Here is an 18443-nt window from a genome sequence, read left to right as displayed (position 1 = left end):
GATGGCCTTTTTTTGGAATGCCTGTCCTCAGAAAAAATGGCAATATGGCTGAGCTCTCCCTTCAGCTAGTGTATCTTAGGGAACAGAGGGGAGGTGTAGGTGGTTACATACCTACAGTACCTACCTGAGACAAGAAAATAAGGAAAACTGAGCTGAGAATGATTATTCATTTAACTCTGGGACAAGCTGTACACTCCAGAATGAAATTCTAACCCACTTAAAGATGATGGGTCAATTTGTACCTCTGCCAGGCCAGACATTTCCCACAAGAAGCTGTCTTCTGAGCACAAACAGGCATTCAGATTTGAGTTGAGTTTTAGTGGTGGTTAAAAACCAGAGCAGGTCAAACAGGAGTTCTGCCATCCAGGCAGAGCTCTCCTAAAAGCAGGCAAAGCAGGGCTTTGGTTTTGTTTTGTTTTCTTCCCCAGGGGCATACTTTTTTCCCTTTCCCCCCCTCCTCTTTCTGCATCCCCAGCTCTTGGTTATCAAATCTGGAGCATTTAATGAATAAAAGTCTGTGGGGATTAACTTGATAAGAAGTTCATGTATATCAAACACTAAAATGCTGTTGTAATGCAAAGGCTCAAAGTCTTATCAGTAGTAACATATTAATAGTGGCACAATTTTGGAAGGCTTTACTGGAAAGGATGTAAACAGGCTGGGCACGCTGAAGGGAACTTGACCCAGGCCCCTGCTTCTAATGTGATAATTTCCTTTTCAGCTTGATAGCAGTTTCCTAGCTCCATACCTTACTGAGCAGTCCAATTAGGGAAAAAAATAAAAGCAGAGGCATAAGAGGTTGCAGGGACTTGGAAATACAAGGCACATTATCAGCATTTTCTTGGGGCATGGGGTCAACAGTAATAGTTTAACTGGTGTAGCAGCTGCTTGTTTTAAAGCAGTGACTCACACATGAATGATAAAAATACTCCTGTTAACTGCTGTTCCATATGGCTCCCACTTAAACAAAGGGTGTCCTTCAAGGGCCATAGGATTGCCAGGCAGGGAGGGCCTCGGCTCACTTGGTTCTGACCCTGCTCTGACTCAGGATAATGCTGCAGAAAGGGCTGCTTGTGTTTCTCAACCTGGGATGCTGGTTATCTGCTGAGGAAAAAAAAGAATTTATCAGCAAACATGATAATGTAATTGCTAACAGTTTTGGGGCTTTTTTTTTCCTTCTTTCTTTCTTGGGCATTGGTTTCCTGGATGTGTTGCTGATCTTGAGAAACACTGAAGACATATAGAATGAGGTGGAAAATGTTGGGTTATATTTAGGTCCTTGTAGCATTTAGTCAGTTCAGTTATTAAAAAAAAACAAGTCCATAGAAAAGGAGGAGGAACTACTCAAAATGAGAAAGAGCAGTGATGAAAATATTCTTTACAATTAGTTTGATGCTGTGCTTTTCTGGGCTGATAGAAAGAATTTTGGTGTCAGTTAGCAACTTTCTCTTGACTTCAAAACTTCCACTTGAGCTTTGGATTAGCCCAGGCACTGTGGACCAAGTCTCTGCATAGGGTTCTTCACCAAAGCTGGGGAGGGGTTTGAGGAGAGGCTGAGGGAGCTGGGGTTGCTTAGCCTGGAGAAGAGGAGGCTCAGGGGAGACCTTATTGCTGTCTATAACTACCTGAAGGGAGGTTGTATCCAGGTGGAGGAAGGTCTCTTCTCCCAGACAACTGGCACCAGAACAAGAGGACACAGTCTCAAGCTGCACCAGGGGGATGTTTAGGCTGGCCGTTAGGAAGAAATTCTTCACTGAAAGAGAGATTGGCCATTGGAATGTGCTGCCCAGGGTGGTGGTGGAGTCACCATCACTGGAAGTGTTTAAGAAGAGACTGGATGAGGCACTTAGTGCCATGGTTTAGTTGATTAGATGGTGTTGGGTGGTAGGTTGGACTTGATGATCTCAAAGGTCTTTTCCAACGTGGTTAATTCTGTATTCTGTACCTTGTCCTTTGGCTGTGAGGAATGGTGCTGCAGGCTAACTGCAGTCACTGGACTTTTAAGTGGCCATCTCTGTGTTGCTGTCTTTCTAGAGGACCCCCCTTGTAATCAGAGGGAAAACTGCCACATGTGTCCTTGACCATTAGAGTAGATCCTTTGTACTAGTCACTGTGTTCACAAAGAGCCAAACATGAGTTTTCCCTTTTTTCTGCCTTTCACTGAGAGAGACGAGAACTGAAGTTGGTGACCACCTTACCATGATAGTGTCACTTGTTGGCCAGCCTATAACCCTCAGAAAGAGTGGGACCAAAGAGGATATTGAGCACAAGTTAAATCACAGAATGCTAGGGGTTGGAAGGGACCTGTGAAGATCATCTGGTCAGAACTGAGAACTGAAGGTGTTCTGGAGATAAACAGGCACGTAACTTAAAAGTGAGAATGACAGCAAGGCAGGAAATTGTAATCCTGCTTGCAATTACAGTGCTAATCACTGATCTGTTTTCTCCTGTGGCCTGACTTTGCCTTCTTAAATTTTCTAGACTAATTTTATATTTCCTAATGTTCCTTTCCAAATAATTTATATAAAAAGAACTGCTTTCCAATTGGTAAAGCTCAGTTCTTATCACACCATTTTAGTAGTCCCATGGATGTCACTTGTGCTGCCAACATCAGTGCACGAAGTGTGGTTTTGCAACAGTATTGATTGCTATAGAACTGTGATAACTTTTTTTGTGTCACTAGTTAGCTTTAAACCTGAATTAACCAATTAGTATTACAGTCTCCCATAATGGTAGTGGATGGAAGGGATCTCTGGAGGTCATCCAGTCCAACCCCTCCCCCCTGCTAAAGCAGGGTCACCCACAGCAGGTTGCCCAGATCACAAAGTCCAAGGGGGTTTGGAATCACTCCAGAGAAGGAGACTCTGCAACCTTTCTGGGCATCTATATTGATGCTATTATTGCTGTCAAGTTGACAATTTCTTCTGTCTTTGCAGAATACATGGAGTTTTTTTAGTGTAAGAAGGAAGAGTGGAGCTTTTAAGTTACATGTCTGGGCAGAAGTTTTGTAAGCCTTTTGGATGCTCAGAGAGTTAAGGAGCATTTACCCTTGTCAAAAGGTGACACTTGTTTGTCATCTTCACCAGGTCCCAGAAGTATTCTCTCTTGGGTTTCAAATTCTAGTGGTAGAACACACTGAGGGATTAGCTGGTTATTGAAAGTGGCTTTACATACACTGGAAAGCTAATGAGAGTAGCACCTCTAGTGTGACCCCATGGCAGGGGGGTTGGAACTAGGTGATCCTTTACATCCCTTCCAACCCTAAAACTTCTATCATTCCATGATATTTTGAATCCTGCTCTTAAAAGAAAATCAACTTTATAAAAATTCCTGTAGGAGAAGTTAAGTTATAAGACATTAGAACAACACAGAATTTGCACTTGTTCATCTTCTGAATGACTAAACAGAATGCTGCCTGGAATGCAAGCAGCGCATCAGCTAAGATAATTTAACACCTAAATATTTATGTTAATGTATCATTTAAGAAAGCAAGGTCTGTAGCAAAATATCTGTGCTCATGCATCTTATGAAGGGGGAGCTGAAGCAGTGCATTTAAGCTCTAAATGTTGAGTTCTCTGTGAAGAAAAGCAGTTAAAAACTCATTATGGCACATAGGGGTAGTATTTACTGAGCAGTGTTTTTGTTAGTGTTCTGCACAGCTAGTTTGGAGAGCTTGCTGTAATCCTGCTTAAGCAAAGAAGCTCCAAATCAGATTATACATCTGGTAGCAATTAGATGGAACAGTTACTATCCAGGGACATAGTATTTCCACTAGAAAAAGAAAAACCCCACATTCAGTAGTCTAATTAAGCTTCTGTTAGACATAATCCTCCTGTCACTTCATGAAATATATTCACACACATTCATAAGCACTCCATTGCCCTTTTCCCGACACACTGAAATGAAGAATACCTCATGAATGATAGAACTCCTTCAGCCTGGCATGTTTTATTGAGTGCTGTAAAGGAAACTATGGAATTATTTCCAGTGTGGTGTCTGAATAGAGAAAATAGGGGAGAATCTTTAACATGAAGAGGATCATCTTGACAAACTGAACAAAGGCAAAGATTAATGCCAGGGCATAGTTAATAAATAGTCTCAGAGGGTAAGCAGTAGAAGCTTCGGTATTAACACATTTAAAATGTATATCACTAAAGAACTTAGTCTGGAGTATAACCCTATGCTGATAAGAAGGCAAATTAAATGATCTGCTTCCCCCACTCCCATTTCTATTTTATGTGCTTCTGCAAGGCATTTGAGAAACCCCAGCACACAGAAAATTATGTAAGTGAAATATTTAAAAGGTAAATAGAGATCAAAAATAATAGAAGAGGACATGCAGTGAAATGTTAGGTGCTCTGCTCTGCACAGTGGCTGCCTGAGGTGAACCTGGTCTGGTGATTAACATTAGCTGAGATTAAGCAAATGGATTATGATGGTTTTTTTCCTAGCTGGGCGCACTCAGAACAAGACAAAGGGTGTTCATTTCCTATGGCATGGACCATCCCATGTGCAATCTATAAACCTCTGAAAACAAGCTAACTACTCTTTTATTTACATAGGATGTGACTGTGGGTGAGTATGCTGAAATTCTATGCAGTGCTTACCAACTCTATGGCATTAGACATATGCTTCTATATTTAAAACAAAGTGCTCCACTTTGTCTTTATAAAATTCAGCAGCTTTGTGCAGCAGCTTTGAACAAGTGGTTTTGTTTATGAGAATGTGGGTGGAGGGATTCAGTTCTGAATTCTGCTTGATTTTTTGGTTTTTTTTTCTGGCAGAATAAAAGTCTTAAGAGTGTCATTGCCAAAATATCTTTACAGGCATCCTGGATCATGTCATGTCAGCTATTTCTGAAGTTTAGAATAAGATCGCTTAAGCATGAAAAGCAAGGCTATTTTTGAGAGGAAATTAAGCTCTAAAATTGTGATCCACCTGTGGTAGGAAATAGCAAGTCCTACAGTGGTAATTTTTCATTTGTTGAAATGTTTGCTCTTTGTAAGGTGCAGTTACAATCTAGCCTGAAGATGAATGAGCAATGTTTGCTATTCAAAGGTATACTAGAAAATATTGCTACATGGTGTGCTATGCAACCATCAGTTCATTGACACATGGTGTGCTATGCAACCATCAGTTTTCTCCCCAAACTCTCTGTTTTATCATTTGTTTTGTGTTTTGCTAATGAAAACTTCTTTTTCCTACCTCTGTGAATTCAAATGATTTCTTGTGAATCATGAAAAATGTCCTCTTTCTTTACATGTGGTCTCACTTTTGTATTTCATTACTTCCACGTTGTCAAGACTCCATCTAATAATTATCTCCATGTAAAGTGTGTTGTACTTTGCCTTGAAATATTGATGCTTGCATAACTGAATGCTTTACACAAGTACAAATAGCCAGAAAACTGAGGGACCAGTTCAAACCCAATTATTATCAGTAGTGTAATGGGAAAATACACCTTTTTAATCTCTTGTAAGAGTGGATGATAATACAGTCAGATGAAATTCCACTCTGTTTTCATGAAGGGTAGAAGTTGTAACACAGAACAGCTGAGGAGCTCTGTCTGTTCATTTCTGTCTCTGGCCATTATTGATGATGATTCCCCAGAGATCCTGGATAGGACTCTATTAGTGAGATCAAGATGTCTTGGCCATTTAAATGGGGCAGCATGGCATTCGGTCCACTCAGGAACCATGGCTGTTTTCATTGGAGTAGAATATTTACCCTGCAAGGAGAGTAAGAATGTTTGTGTTGCAGCCCGTGTGATGGTTTTGACAAGGGAAAGTAAACTGCAGTGCCAACTTATTGACCTTTTCTAATGGCTGTCATGCATTAATAAGTGTTGATCTTCCACATTCCAATAAAAATACCCCCATGGATTTCCTCAAGGAATATCAGCATAAACGGGGTGATGCATGAGGCTTAAAATGACTGGTTTGAATCTCATCCCTAGTCTTAAACCACCTGTCAACCTCTCAGTTTAGTAGTGGAATGAAAAGGTAGGCAGCTAATGTAACAGATGTGTCAAAACACATGAGCAAACATAGGTCTCAGTGATTTCAGTTGGAGTGGAGCTCCTCCCTAACGTAGGAAGTAGGACAATTCAGTAGCCATCATGGACTGGGTTGCATACAGTTGCTGCAGCCAAGCTTGAAAATGTCTTCCTGCATGTTCCTTAATTAAATACTTTATTTGTTTGTGTTAATGGAATTGTGATTATCTAAATCAATCTTTGTGTGCATCATTCTAGTGCAGACCTGCTTGGTTGTTTTCCAGTTTTAGCACTTAGAATGACTACAATTTGCAGCATAAATAATGTATCAGGAGGAGACGCTTCTTCCTGCGCTCGGATCACTGTTCCAAACAGCTAACATTTAAAATGTTATTAACCCTCAGTGAAGGCAAAGCACCCAGTCTGAAAGCAGTGCACTATTGGAGCTGCTGTGAGACCACAGCAAGATAACATCTTGTCAAATCTGACTTTATTTGAATCTTGATTGCCTTGAAACATAGCAGCATTTTGTCAGTTTCAGAACTGATGTACGTAGCAGGAAACCAGTCACAGTACTGTTTTCTATAGCTTCATTAAGGAAGATATGTAGTAGCCAGAAGAGTTTGTTCCATCAGTCAAAATGGCAGCTCCATCAAAGTGACATTGTTGATGATTTGTATTCTTTTGGTGACAAACTTGTTCCCTAAGATTTCTGCACAGCTTCCCAGTAAAGCTCTACTAGAACTGTTTCCTTGAGGCTGATTAGCTGCTAGCCATTTTTACCCTCTGTTCCAGTCAAAGCAAGCCAATGAGATAGAGTGACTTTATTCATTTAAAGGGTTGTCATGGCAGTGTCTGTATGCAGATTGGATTCCAATGGGAAGATTGTGGTGAGAGTTCTCAGTTTCCAAACATGAAGACTATTGATGCAGTTGTCAGAAATACTCTGTTGTTGAAAACACTGACATCCAAATATTTCAGTTTTCTGCTTCTGAACTTTTCCTGTCTTTATAAAGGATTTAAAGACTTTTCTCTAACTAAAATAACTTGTATGTGATCAGCTGTTTTTCCACCAGCATAAATGCAAATATTGCAGTGCTTTATGTGTCATGAAATACAGAACTTATAATAGAAAAGCAAATGATCTGCCAATTCATGATGCAATTTAAATACAAAGCATCTTTGGGGCCTTATTCTGGTACTGTTTACAGTGTGATAAATCAGGAAGCTTTTCTCTGAATCCAATGGATTCAGCCTGGTTTAAAACTAGAATATGAGGTCAGTATGAATTGTGTTGTCTTTCAGTTTCATTATTTTGGACTGAGTATGGCTCATGCCTAGGCATAAATTACTCCCTCCTAATAAGGACTTTTCCTAATATCTTAAATAAGAAATGTTGCCATTAGCTTCATCCTCAGGAAAGAAAACATCTAATTACCATTCTGGACTGACAAAGTACCTTCTTCTGAGGAAAGGTCTCTCGTACCAAAATGATAAGAGATTTGAAATGACATTAGGCGAGTTTTGGGAATATTTGCAAGTAGAGCTGTGCTAACTTAATCTGACAGTGCTGGAGTCTTTGTGGAATTTAGAGATAACAGCTTGCATCCATTTAAATCCAACGAATTTTGGCACACAACTTTGCTGCCTTTGGGTTCTCATAAATTCTTTCTGCACCTTCCGAAGTGAAGACTGCACTATTCCCAGTCATAGGGAAAGTTTTACATCCACCTCCTCTTTCTTCCAGATTGCTGTCAAGATGAGTGAAACACCTTCAACCAGTTACTCTGTGAATCAGCCCAACTCCTCCGAGAGCGAGCAGAGCTTAGCTCCGCGCCACCTCAACGTCACGGAGCCTGTCGTGGCCAAACGGATCTGTTTCTATAAGAGTGGAGATCCCCAGTTCAATGGGATCAAGATGGTGGTTAATAACAGGTCTTACAAAACATTTGATGCCTTGCTGGACAGTTTATCCAAGCGGGTCCCCTTGCCTTTTGGAGTGAGGAATATCAGCACACCGAAAGGCAGGCACAGCATTACCAATCTGGAGGATCTCGAGGATGGAAAATCTTATATTTGCTCCCACCAGAGGAGAATGAAGCCCATCAACCTGGAACAAGCCAGCAGAAAGCCCCTGCCCTGGCAGATCAGCAGGCCTGTCAGCGCTCGGCGTCGAGCCGTGCAGTTAGCAAGGGGGAATGAGGATGCGTATGGCCACCGGGAGATCAGGATAACCACTCCCAAAAAGATGCTTGTCTTCAAAAACGGGGATGTAAGGCTCAGGAGGACTGTAGTTCTGGGGAAGAAGAATACACAAACCTTTGAGGCCTTTCTGGATTACATGAGTGAGTTAATGCAGTATCCGGTTGCAAAGCTGTACACCACCGATGGCAGAAAGGTGAGAATAAAGATGAGTGCTGACAACTTTTCTCTCACAGAATTGTTTGGGTTGGAAGAGATCTTTCTAGGCTATTTTTAGATAAAAAAGTTATTTTAATAATCATAAGCTTGGGACACTGTCCTGGTGTAAGATCTGACGTGCTGAATTTCAGATGCTTCCTTTCTATGCCTCTTACCCTTCAGAAAGGCTACTGGGTTGGAGGAAACATGCTGGAAACACACTGGAGGAGGGAGTGGGGACATTTTGTTTGAAGTCATGGTGAAAAAGCTTTTTCTGTGTTCAGGCCTCTTTCAGGCATGCTCTCAATTCTGTGTTTTCATTAGAATCATAGAATCAGTAAGGTTGGAAAAGAACTCAGATCATCAAGCCCACCGTACTACCCAACACCTCATGACTAACTAAACCATGGCTTCAACTGCCACATCCAGTCCCCTCTTGAACACCTCCAGGGACGGTGACTCCACCACCTCCCTGGGCAGCACATTCCAATGGCTAACAACTCTCTCAGTGAAGAACTTTCTCCTCACCTCGAGCCTAAACTTCCCCTGGTGCAGCTTGAGGCTGTGTCCTCTTGTTTTGGTGCTGGTTGCCTGGGAGAAGAGACCAAACCCCTCTTGGCTACAACCTCCCTTCAGGTAGAAAAAGGAAAGTTGTTCAGTCTTACTACTGCTTATTTGTGATTGTTAACCTTTAAGAAACACACTAAGTGGCATTTAATAGCCACACATATTTATACCATTACCCAAATGCAGAGTGATTTGCCATTAATGTCTTTTAGCTGTGACAGTTGGTTTTTCTATGGTTTTATGGTTTTCAAATCATGTACCTTTAAACCCAAAGCATACAGCACTAATAATCCTGATTTTGATCTCATATGCTGTTTTATACAATTCTGTCTCACTTAGTATTTTATCTGTGCCTTGTTTAACAACAGAAAAGCACTTGTGGTTTTACATAACAGGTATGTAGAAAGAGGATGTCGTGCAGAGCTCCAGGTGTTCAAGGGAAATCTGGAGTTTACTCTTTCCATTTGATGATAATTCTGACTGAGGTTGGGAACCTGTCCATCCCACCTGTAAGTCAGTGAAGTGTAGTTTGCAAACCTTATCTTGCAGTGTATTTTGGCATTTAAATTCAAAACCATTAGACAAGACACTGAGTACCTTGAGTCAGCCAGACCTGCTCTGAGCAGAGGGTTAGACTGCATGGCCTCCAGAGATCATTTCCAACACATCATGTTAGAGTAGAATAGAGTAGAGTAGAATAGAATAGACCAGACCAGGTTGGAAGAGACCTTCAAGATCATCGTGTCTGACCCATCATTCAACACCATCTAATCAACTAAACCAAGCACCCTATCAAGCCTCCTCCTAAACACCTCCAACGATGGTGACACCACCACAACCCCGGGCACCCCATTCCAATGGGCAATCTCTCTCTCTATGAAGAATTTCTTCCTAACACCCAGTCTAAACCTCCCCTGGTGCAGCTTGAGACTGTGTCCTCTTGTTCTGGTGCTGGTTGCCTGGGAGAAGAGACCAGCCCCCACCTGTCTACAACCTCCCTTCAGGTAGCTGTAGAGAGCAATAATGTCACCCCTGAGCCTCCTCTTCTCCAGGCTAAGCAACCCCAGCTCCCTCAGCCTCTAAGTGATCCTGTCCTACTCCTCTGTGGCAGTACAGCCCAAATACTTGTGGTGTGCTCTGAATTTCCTCTTTCTTCCTCCAAATACATGTTCGTATGCATACCTGCCCCCAAGTGTTTATCCTTCTGTCTATGAACAGTCAGTGGGCAGCAATGAAGCAAATTTCCACAGGCAAACACCTAAATTATAAGAAAATTTTAATCTGGGTTCAAGTTGCTTCTTGAAATCTCTTTTTCTAATGTATTTATATAACAAGAGATACCCTCACAGAGAGAGGAATTGCCTTGTAGGAATTGAAAAATTAATTCCATGCTGTGATACATATTTAATAGCCTGCTTCAAACTAATGCAGAGACTAAGAGTGAAGATATTAAAGCATGAAAGGGGTAAACCTCTTACTCTGGTTGGTTTTTTTTTTGATGGTTACTAAGGCAGAGAATTTAATGTTACTGTTGTGTTTGCTTGCCTTTTTTTTGTCCTCCTTTCCAGGTTCCTAATCTTCAGGCCCTGATACTGTGCTCCGGAGCTGTAGTCGCAGCGGGAAGAGAGCCTTTTAAACCAAGCAATTACGACTCTCTCGGGTATTCGCGGCCTGCTAAATTGCTTGGAATTGCAAATCGTGTATACCCCAAAGCAAATGCCAAGTCAGAAAGTGAAAATAGTAAGTCCTTTGAATTAATTTGTATTTTATTAATTGGTTTCCCCCTCTCGGCACAAGACCTAAACCATGATAATCTCACCAGGATCGAGGATGTTCAAAAAAGGCCAGCTGAAAGCCTTTATATCTGCTCTGACTCCTCTATAAGCATAAGAAAGATCAAAGTGTTAATGTTCTCTCTAAAATGGAAGTGCCTGCTAAGGAATCAGCTGGTATGCATAGTTCCTTTCAAACAATCTTCTTCAGAACATGCATGCAAGTCTAAAACTGTATATACTATGATTCTACTATGATGATTTTATTTTAATAGACTTAATTGTCATCAGTATTAATTTTTTTTTTTAGTGTCATAGCTAATACCAGCAGTGGTAAAAGAGAAACCCCAGGCTACTGCAGGCTCTCAACTGAAGGGTTTTCTTGAGCAAAATTTTGGTGCAGTTTTCAGAGCTTTGAGCAAAAAGGCTGAGCCTTAGAATGTAGAATATGTGAGTGGCTGAAAATCTGATAATCCTTAGTTAACAGCAGTTACAGAAAGAGAGAAAAAAACAATCTTGGTTTTTGTCTTTAACCTAATAAAGGTATCCTATGTATAGAATCATAGAATCAATAAGGTTGGAAGGGACCTCAAAGATCATCAAGTCCAACCTATCACCCAAGACCTCATGACTACTAAACCATGGCTTCAAGTGCCATGTCCAATCCTTTCTTGAACACCTCCAGGGATGGTGACTCCACCACCTCCCTGGGCAGCACATTCCAATGGCTAACAACTCTCTCTGGGAAGAACTTTTTTCTCACCTCGAGCCTAAACTTCCCCTGGCGCAGCTTGAGACTGTGTCCTCCTGTGTAGGAGATAGTATTGATGATGTGAAAGTCATTGTTCCAATTCCATTGCTGAGACAGAGGGTGAGATTTCTACTTGGGGAAGCATAAGGTCTGGTCTCTGTTAATGGGATTAGTACAAACTTTTATTTCTGATTCAGTTGGTGGCATAGCATACACTTGGGCAGCTTGCACTTGGGAAGGTGCCTGTGGCACCTAACTAGAGTACTGATCTGTCAACTGTGGAAGTTTAAACACATTTGGGGAATATTTAGTCTGTATACAAATATGTATGGGGCCACACTTGACATTCATTGAAGTCTGGAAGTGTGCTCATTGTATTTACTGAGCTTTGCACCATTGTCTACAGTGTTGTAGCATAAAATTTATCTCAGAATGTCATTACTTGAATGCAGATTTTATAAGAGCTTCAAGTGCTTCAATGGTTACTTCTCTATAGAAGGTCAGTCCAGGGGACTGGATCTGAACACTTTATTCATGTGTCAGTGACACTACTCACAGTACTTTTGTGCTGTAGATTGTTGGATTAAACTCAGGGAGTGAGACACATTTTAGCACTAGGAAATGATCTATTAATCATTGCTAAGGCTAGAAGAAGAAATTAATTTGGTAGTTTGAAGTCCAAACAAGCAAGGGCCTGTGAGCCCCTTGAAAGGTTCAAGGCAAGCTATGCTTCCAACTAAGTATAAAGTGAGAGCACTGAGTATTTTTGTAGGCTCTGGAGCTTCAAGTAGGACTATAGCCCTGTCATTAGAATGGACCTACTACCTAATGGTAAAAGTAGTTTAATGCTTTGCTTTTTATTAAAAACTGGTTGTATTTCTCTGCCAACTTCTTAAAATGAACACCAGCCATGTTTTTTCTCTTTACTTTCTGAAACTCTGGTAAAATAAACACACTTCATTAGCTTCTGTTGTGCTAATTTTTCTCCTTTCTTCTTTTATCTTCCTTTGCTGCCTGTCTGCTGTCTCACCATCTGGATCCTTCTGCGTGATATTTATCTGCTCTACTTTCCACCTACTGAATGAATTTGGGTTCTTTCAATGTAATCATTGGTAGCAAGAGCTGAAGTGGGCTCTAGCTCAAGATCTCAGATATTCTCAACCTCTTCTGATAAAGGGTCCAGCAATGATAACAACTCAAACGATAACATCTCAGATTCTTCCTGCGTTCCTGGCAGTCATAATGGTATAGTGGAAAATAGCATAGTTACTGATCAAGACTTGTCTGTGGCACAATATGAAGATGACATTGAGAAATCTGTTCACCTCAATCAAGATGGCAGCATCACAGTGGAAATGAAAGTTAGATTAAAAATTAAAGAGGAAGAAACCATTAAATGGACAACCACTGTGAGTCGTGCTGGCCTCTCCGGTGACAAAAATGCCGCCGCTTGCAGTTCTGAAGTGTGTGCGTCCCATGAAAACGTATCAGAGTGTATAAACCCAAAGGATACTCCATTTCTGAAGAGCTACAAGGAAGAAGAGGGAGACTCTCTACAGCAATTCAACACAGAAGTGTCAGACAAAGACTCAGAGCCTGATTTAAAAACTGCTGGTTGTACAAGGGACAATTCTGCAGACCTAGATGTAAGCAGTATAGCTGAGGATGATACCAAGCCTCGCTTTTACAGGCCCCCCACCCCTGGGCCAAGGCGTGTTAGACAAAAGAAAGCACTAGTTGAAAGTGTCACCTTGGTATCTGAGCAGGAGGTTCAGGAGAAGACAATAGGACAGTTTTCCTACAGTGAGGAAATACAGGATGGAGAAAATAAATCTGAGTATTGCATGGTAGCTCATTCAAGCAGGAAGAAATCAAGTGTCATTAATCCAAAGTCCGGTGAGACGAGCGAGAGTGATTTGTTCAAGCTGTCTTCAGATAATATGAAAGAAGAAGTGCTTTTTAAAGTAAGCCACAGAAGTAGTGATTTACTAGAAACCACAAACAGGAAGAGATTAGAAGTGCCTGATGAGGATGAATTAGTGGAGAATATAGTAGATAGGTCGGTGATGGAACAAGGTACCTACAATAGTTTGGTGTCAGCCTGCAAAGCTAACATCAGGGGTTTCATCCCATCATCAAAAATTTACCAGGCAGCTAGGCCAGTTTCAGCAGACTGCAGCCAGGGGTCGTGTGGTATTAAACAAATCAAAAGATCACTGAGTTCTTTCATTAGATACTCAGAATTTCATCAGTCAAAAGAAGAAATAAAATGCAGTGCTGGTGATTTATTACCTGTTTCTCAAGATGCAGAGCATTCAGCCTCTGCTGGACACAGCCAGATGAAGACGATGGTATCTCCATGCAGTGAAGCTCCTACTGAGAAAATAAATCCAACAACTGGATTCTGTCCTGCTGTTACTGAAAGTGAGAACCAAGTCAGTGTCAGTAATGAATCTGTGGTGACAACACATCTCATTGATGACAGCCAATCTGCATCTTCCCTCACTAAAAAGAAGAAAAAGAGAAAACCATCTAACCTTCATGAGCAGGGTGCACCTGAAAATCACAGAGGTAAAGACATTTCAGTGACAGTTAAAAGTGAGGGAAGGTACACAAGCAAAGTCACACAGGATTCAACAGGAGAGCCTCTGGATAAGTCTTCTGAAATACCTCAGGAAGAAGGAAGAGAACTGTTTGTGAAAAATGAGTCTGTCCCTTCAGACACAAGGATGTGTCCTGAAGATGAGTCAGTGGAACAAAATGGATTATCATCTAAAAAAGCCACAAGCAGTAATAACAAAAAGCCAGCCAAGGTAAAATCCAAGTCAGGCAAAAAAAAGAGTATTGGTTCATCCGCAAAGAGTGAAGATGGTCTAATGATGGTTGATTCAAACAATGAATCTCAACACAGTCAGGATACTCTGAGTACTGAGAAACCAGGCACACATCCCACAAACAGTTCTTTTGAGCAGAGACATAACTCATCAGTGATTTCAAAGCCACTGTCAGAAGTGCCAAAGAATCTTAACTCTGAAAAAGTAAAGGAAGACAATATTTTGTCATCTAAGAAAGAGAAAAAGCAAAAGAAGATGAAGAAAAACCTAAGTAAAGATGCAAATAAGTTAAATATGCCAGAGAGGCCCATTACAGTAGAGGCTCTAAAACAGAAGGATTTTCAAAGTGAGCATTCACTTGAAAACTATGTCCAAAGTTGGCTGAAAAATGTGTTACCAAATTCTGTCTTGCCCCCTATTAAAAAAAGAGAAAGGAATGTAGAGAACAACGATGACTGTGATGTTCCTAATGAAAATGCTGACAAAGAAACCAAGCTGGTTACTCATGAAGTCCATGTAGTGGAACGTAATCTGAGCAAAAAAAAATTAAAGCCCATTTGCGAATTGAAAACTTTAGAAGACTCAGCCAAGGATTCAGGCGAAAACCAGACTGACTCTTTGGTTCACGCTAATGCAACTGTAGTAGAAGAAGCCAAGTACACTCTAAAGTCAGAACTTCATCATGATGGTAAACTACAGCTCTTTCATGAGACACAGGGCAATGAGAAAAAGATCTCAGAAGCGGATATTCGAGATACAAACCTAGGTCAAAGAAAAAAATCTGAAGTTGCTGTTCAAGTGGATTACACAATTGTCAATGAGAAAATGGGAATTGATGTTCAGAATAACTGTATGTCTACCATGATGCTGCACGAGCTACAGTCAGCTTTGCTTGGCCTCCAGAAAGACCATAATGGGTGTATAGGGAAAGCTTGTGGCCTTTCAGATCTTTCTCCTGCAGCTTTTGGTTGTTCCTCCAATGTCCTCCTAGCTTGGCTGCTTGTTCTGAATTTGAGAGAGAATTTGATTGGGACAGTTAAAGATGATCTACAAAAAACTACCTGTAGCTGTTCTGAAATATTTACACAGTTACAGTTTCTGAAACAAACTACAGTCATAGAAAAAGTTGATGAGCTGAAGGCTGCCTTCTCACATTTTCAACAATCAACAGAAAATAACTTACTACACTTTGGGAGGGAGCTTAAAAAGCAGAACTGCACACATTGCTGTGAGAATACGCCCATAACTGAAATTCCTAATGGTGTACACCAGCATGGAAATGAAAACTCAGAGGAGCCTCGTGTTACAAAGGACAATGTAAATTCTGAGGACACTTTGGATTTGACTGGGGAAATAGAAAACTCTTTTGATGCAGAGAAAGACCTTTGTAGAGAAACAGAAATTTTAGATTTGAGTGTTCCCAAAGCACAGCTAGATGACCAAGATGCCAGTGCTAGTTCAAATACCTGTAGCCTTGCATCAGCTATAGAACCACCTGAAAGAAATGAAGAGATGTCTGATAGCCTGGATAAAAAATCTCAAGATCAAGACACTGATACATCATTTGCTAATGAAGAGTCAGAAACTTCCATAGAACCAAACTCGACAGTTCATAGTGTAATTTCTAATGATAAGAGTTGTTGTGCTCTAGATCAGGATACCTCTGAGTTAGAAGGTGAAAGAGGTATTGTACATGTTGCCACTGATAAAAGTGAAGATGAGAAAGCTGATCCAAAGTCAGCAGGTAATGCCAAAACCCCAAATGACCAACTTGAGCTAGTTACTGAAACCTCTGCAGAATGTAACAATGAGGATTATTCCGTACAGGAAGACAAGGAATATGCAGAAACTTGTGAGGAGACATCTGAGAGGTTATCTACAGTTTCTCCACTATCATTTTGTTATGAATCAAAGCAAATTACAGAATGTGATATGAGTGAAGGAGAACAGAATTTGCACGTAGAAGAAGTGGAGAATGAACCGCGTTCAGATGCCTCCCAGTTAAAAAAATGCCTTAAAAGTCCTGCTACTTCAGACTGGTCAGATTACAGGCCAGATAGTGAGGAGACTGATTATAACAAGAGAGCATCCAGTGATTTAACCAATGAAAGTGAGGATGAAGCAGAAATTGCAAAACATTATAATACTGGCTATGTCAAAAGAACGATTGAACGGCTTTATGGCAAGGCGGAAGCTTCGTTCAAGCCTGAATTTCACAAAGGATTTCCTTATTTGTCTCAAGTATTTCAAAAAGACAGTGAAGAATTTCGCTCTGCAGTAATGGAAAAAACCATTTCTTTTTCTCAAGAGCCTCCACCATCTGTAGAGCAATTGTCCCATTCTTCACTACCATCACAAGAATTTCCCTTAAACTTAAGCAAAGGTGGCACTGTATCGAGAGGAGAAAATACTTCTTTACCAACACCACAACCTACCCCTGACAGAGAAGAGGCAATTTACACTGATGACTGTTCAGGGCTATCTCCAAAGCAACATTGTCAACCTAGTGTACAAATTAATGAAGATGAAGGAATATTGATAGATAAAGGCAAATGGCTTCTCAAAGAAAATCACTTGATAAGAAGGTCACCCCCTGAGCGGACTGGGATGTATGGCAATTTAGATACAACCTCAGCAGACACCGTCCTGGATGCTAACGGTGACGATGTTCCGTACTCACACTTTGGCAATCTGAATCAGTACCCAGTCTTCAATGAAATCTCTTCTTCAGAACTTGAAGAGATGGCTAAACCCTCTGAAAATCTTTGCAACTACTTCAATATACCTCATAACAGTGACTCAGACCCCTTTCAGGATGACTTGAGTGCAAAAAGCAAACCTAGCCGCAGCGATAAGGTCGCTCCCCTTCCTGCAGCAAGCAAAGAGAAGAATAAGCCATCAGCCATGGAAGGTTCTACTTCCCCACAGGCTGATACCAATTATCCAGCCTTTACATCTGTAGAATTTAAATTGCCTGATAACAAAGTGCATCCATTGGAACAGCCTTTAGATGATGAACCTGTACAGTCTCAGCCAGCTGCTGCTAGTAACACTAACAGAAACGCTCTTCGGGAAGAAGATTCTCTGGATAAACTCCATGCAATATGTGGCCAACATTGTCCAATACTAATGGTGACAGTAACACCAATTAATGAGGAACAGAGAGGATATGCCTACCAAAAGGCATCTGATATCGAGAACCAGCTGGGTCAGTGTTTGTTGGGCAAAAAGAGTGGGCATTTGCAATGGTCAGGTGAAGATTTCACAGCAGATGAAAATAACCTTGTGGCTCTGAAGAGTAACCGTATCAATAAGATTGCCAATAACATTTTTAATAGGTTTTATGCTAATAACACCTTAGACTTCATTAGTAACTTTGGAGTGCTTGCATCTTCAACTCTGAAAGATGCAAGCAGTTCATGGAAGCTACACGTTGTAGAGGATGTGAACGTGAAACCTGGGACAGTCAGCAACTGTCAAAACAACGCATCTGAGCACATACTCAGTGATCTTGTGATAGGCACTAATAGTGAGCTACCCAACAGAAAGCCAAAAATCTGCCAAACTCTAAGAATAAGCTTAATTCGTATTGTTGGAGAAAAATTCTCTCCAGTGTTGGTGGATCCAGCAGAGACCTGTCATTCTGAAACATTCCTGAAGGGTGACACGTCTTTAAATAACACTGAACATAATGCCTCTGAAAATCTGAGAAATGGCAATGCCTTTCCTGAAGAAGAAGAAGAAGAAGGAATCTGCTTTGGTACGATGGACAATGGAAACAGTAAAGATGAGAAAGACTTGTAACAGAGATTTTGGAACTTCTGGAACATTAGATTAGTGAAAACACCTGCAGGAAAAAAATGGCTGCAAAATAAACTGCTGAATGCCACAGCCAATAATGTGAATACAGCCCAAGCCTAGATGAATTCAAACCACAATTGTATATCACTGCTGAAATACAGATAATTACTTAGGCTTTCACAGGGAAGAAAAGCAGGTCTTCTAAGACAGTGGTTTCTTGGTTAAAAGACAGGGTTTCTCTGAAGTGTTATCTGTTCAGAGATAATAATTTAGGCACTAAACATCCCATTTTCAGAGAAACAACTTGTTAGAACAGAACCCAA

General features: G+C 40.9%; 1 protein-coding gene across 1 annotated transcript; it reads left to right on the top strand.

Moving 5' to 3' along the window:
• Window positions 1–4460: 4460 nt before the first annotated feature.
• Window positions 4461–18174, top strand: LOC104303524 (RP1 axonemal microtubule associated). The gene is made up of 4 exons (XM_009904158.2): window positions 4461–4575; window positions 7743–8393; window positions 10531–10702; window positions 12602–18174. The coding sequence occupies exons 2-4, from the start codon at window positions 7755–7757 to the stop codon at window positions 18121–18123; spliced, it is 6333 nt and encodes a 2110-aa protein (XP_009902460.2). The 5' UTR covers window positions 4461–4575; window positions 7743–7754; the 3' UTR covers window positions 18124–18174.
• Window positions 18175–18443: the final 269 nt, after the last annotated feature.

The sequence above is a fragment of the Dryobates pubescens genome, chromosome 3 (assembly GCF_014839835.1).
Source record: "Dryobates pubescens isolate bDryPub1 chromosome 3, bDryPub1.pri, whole genome shotgun sequence".
Lineage (NCBI taxonomy): Eukaryota > Metazoa > Chordata > Aves > Piciformes > Picidae > Dryobates > Dryobates pubescens.
This window is presented reverse-complemented; position numbering and strand designations above follow the sequence as displayed.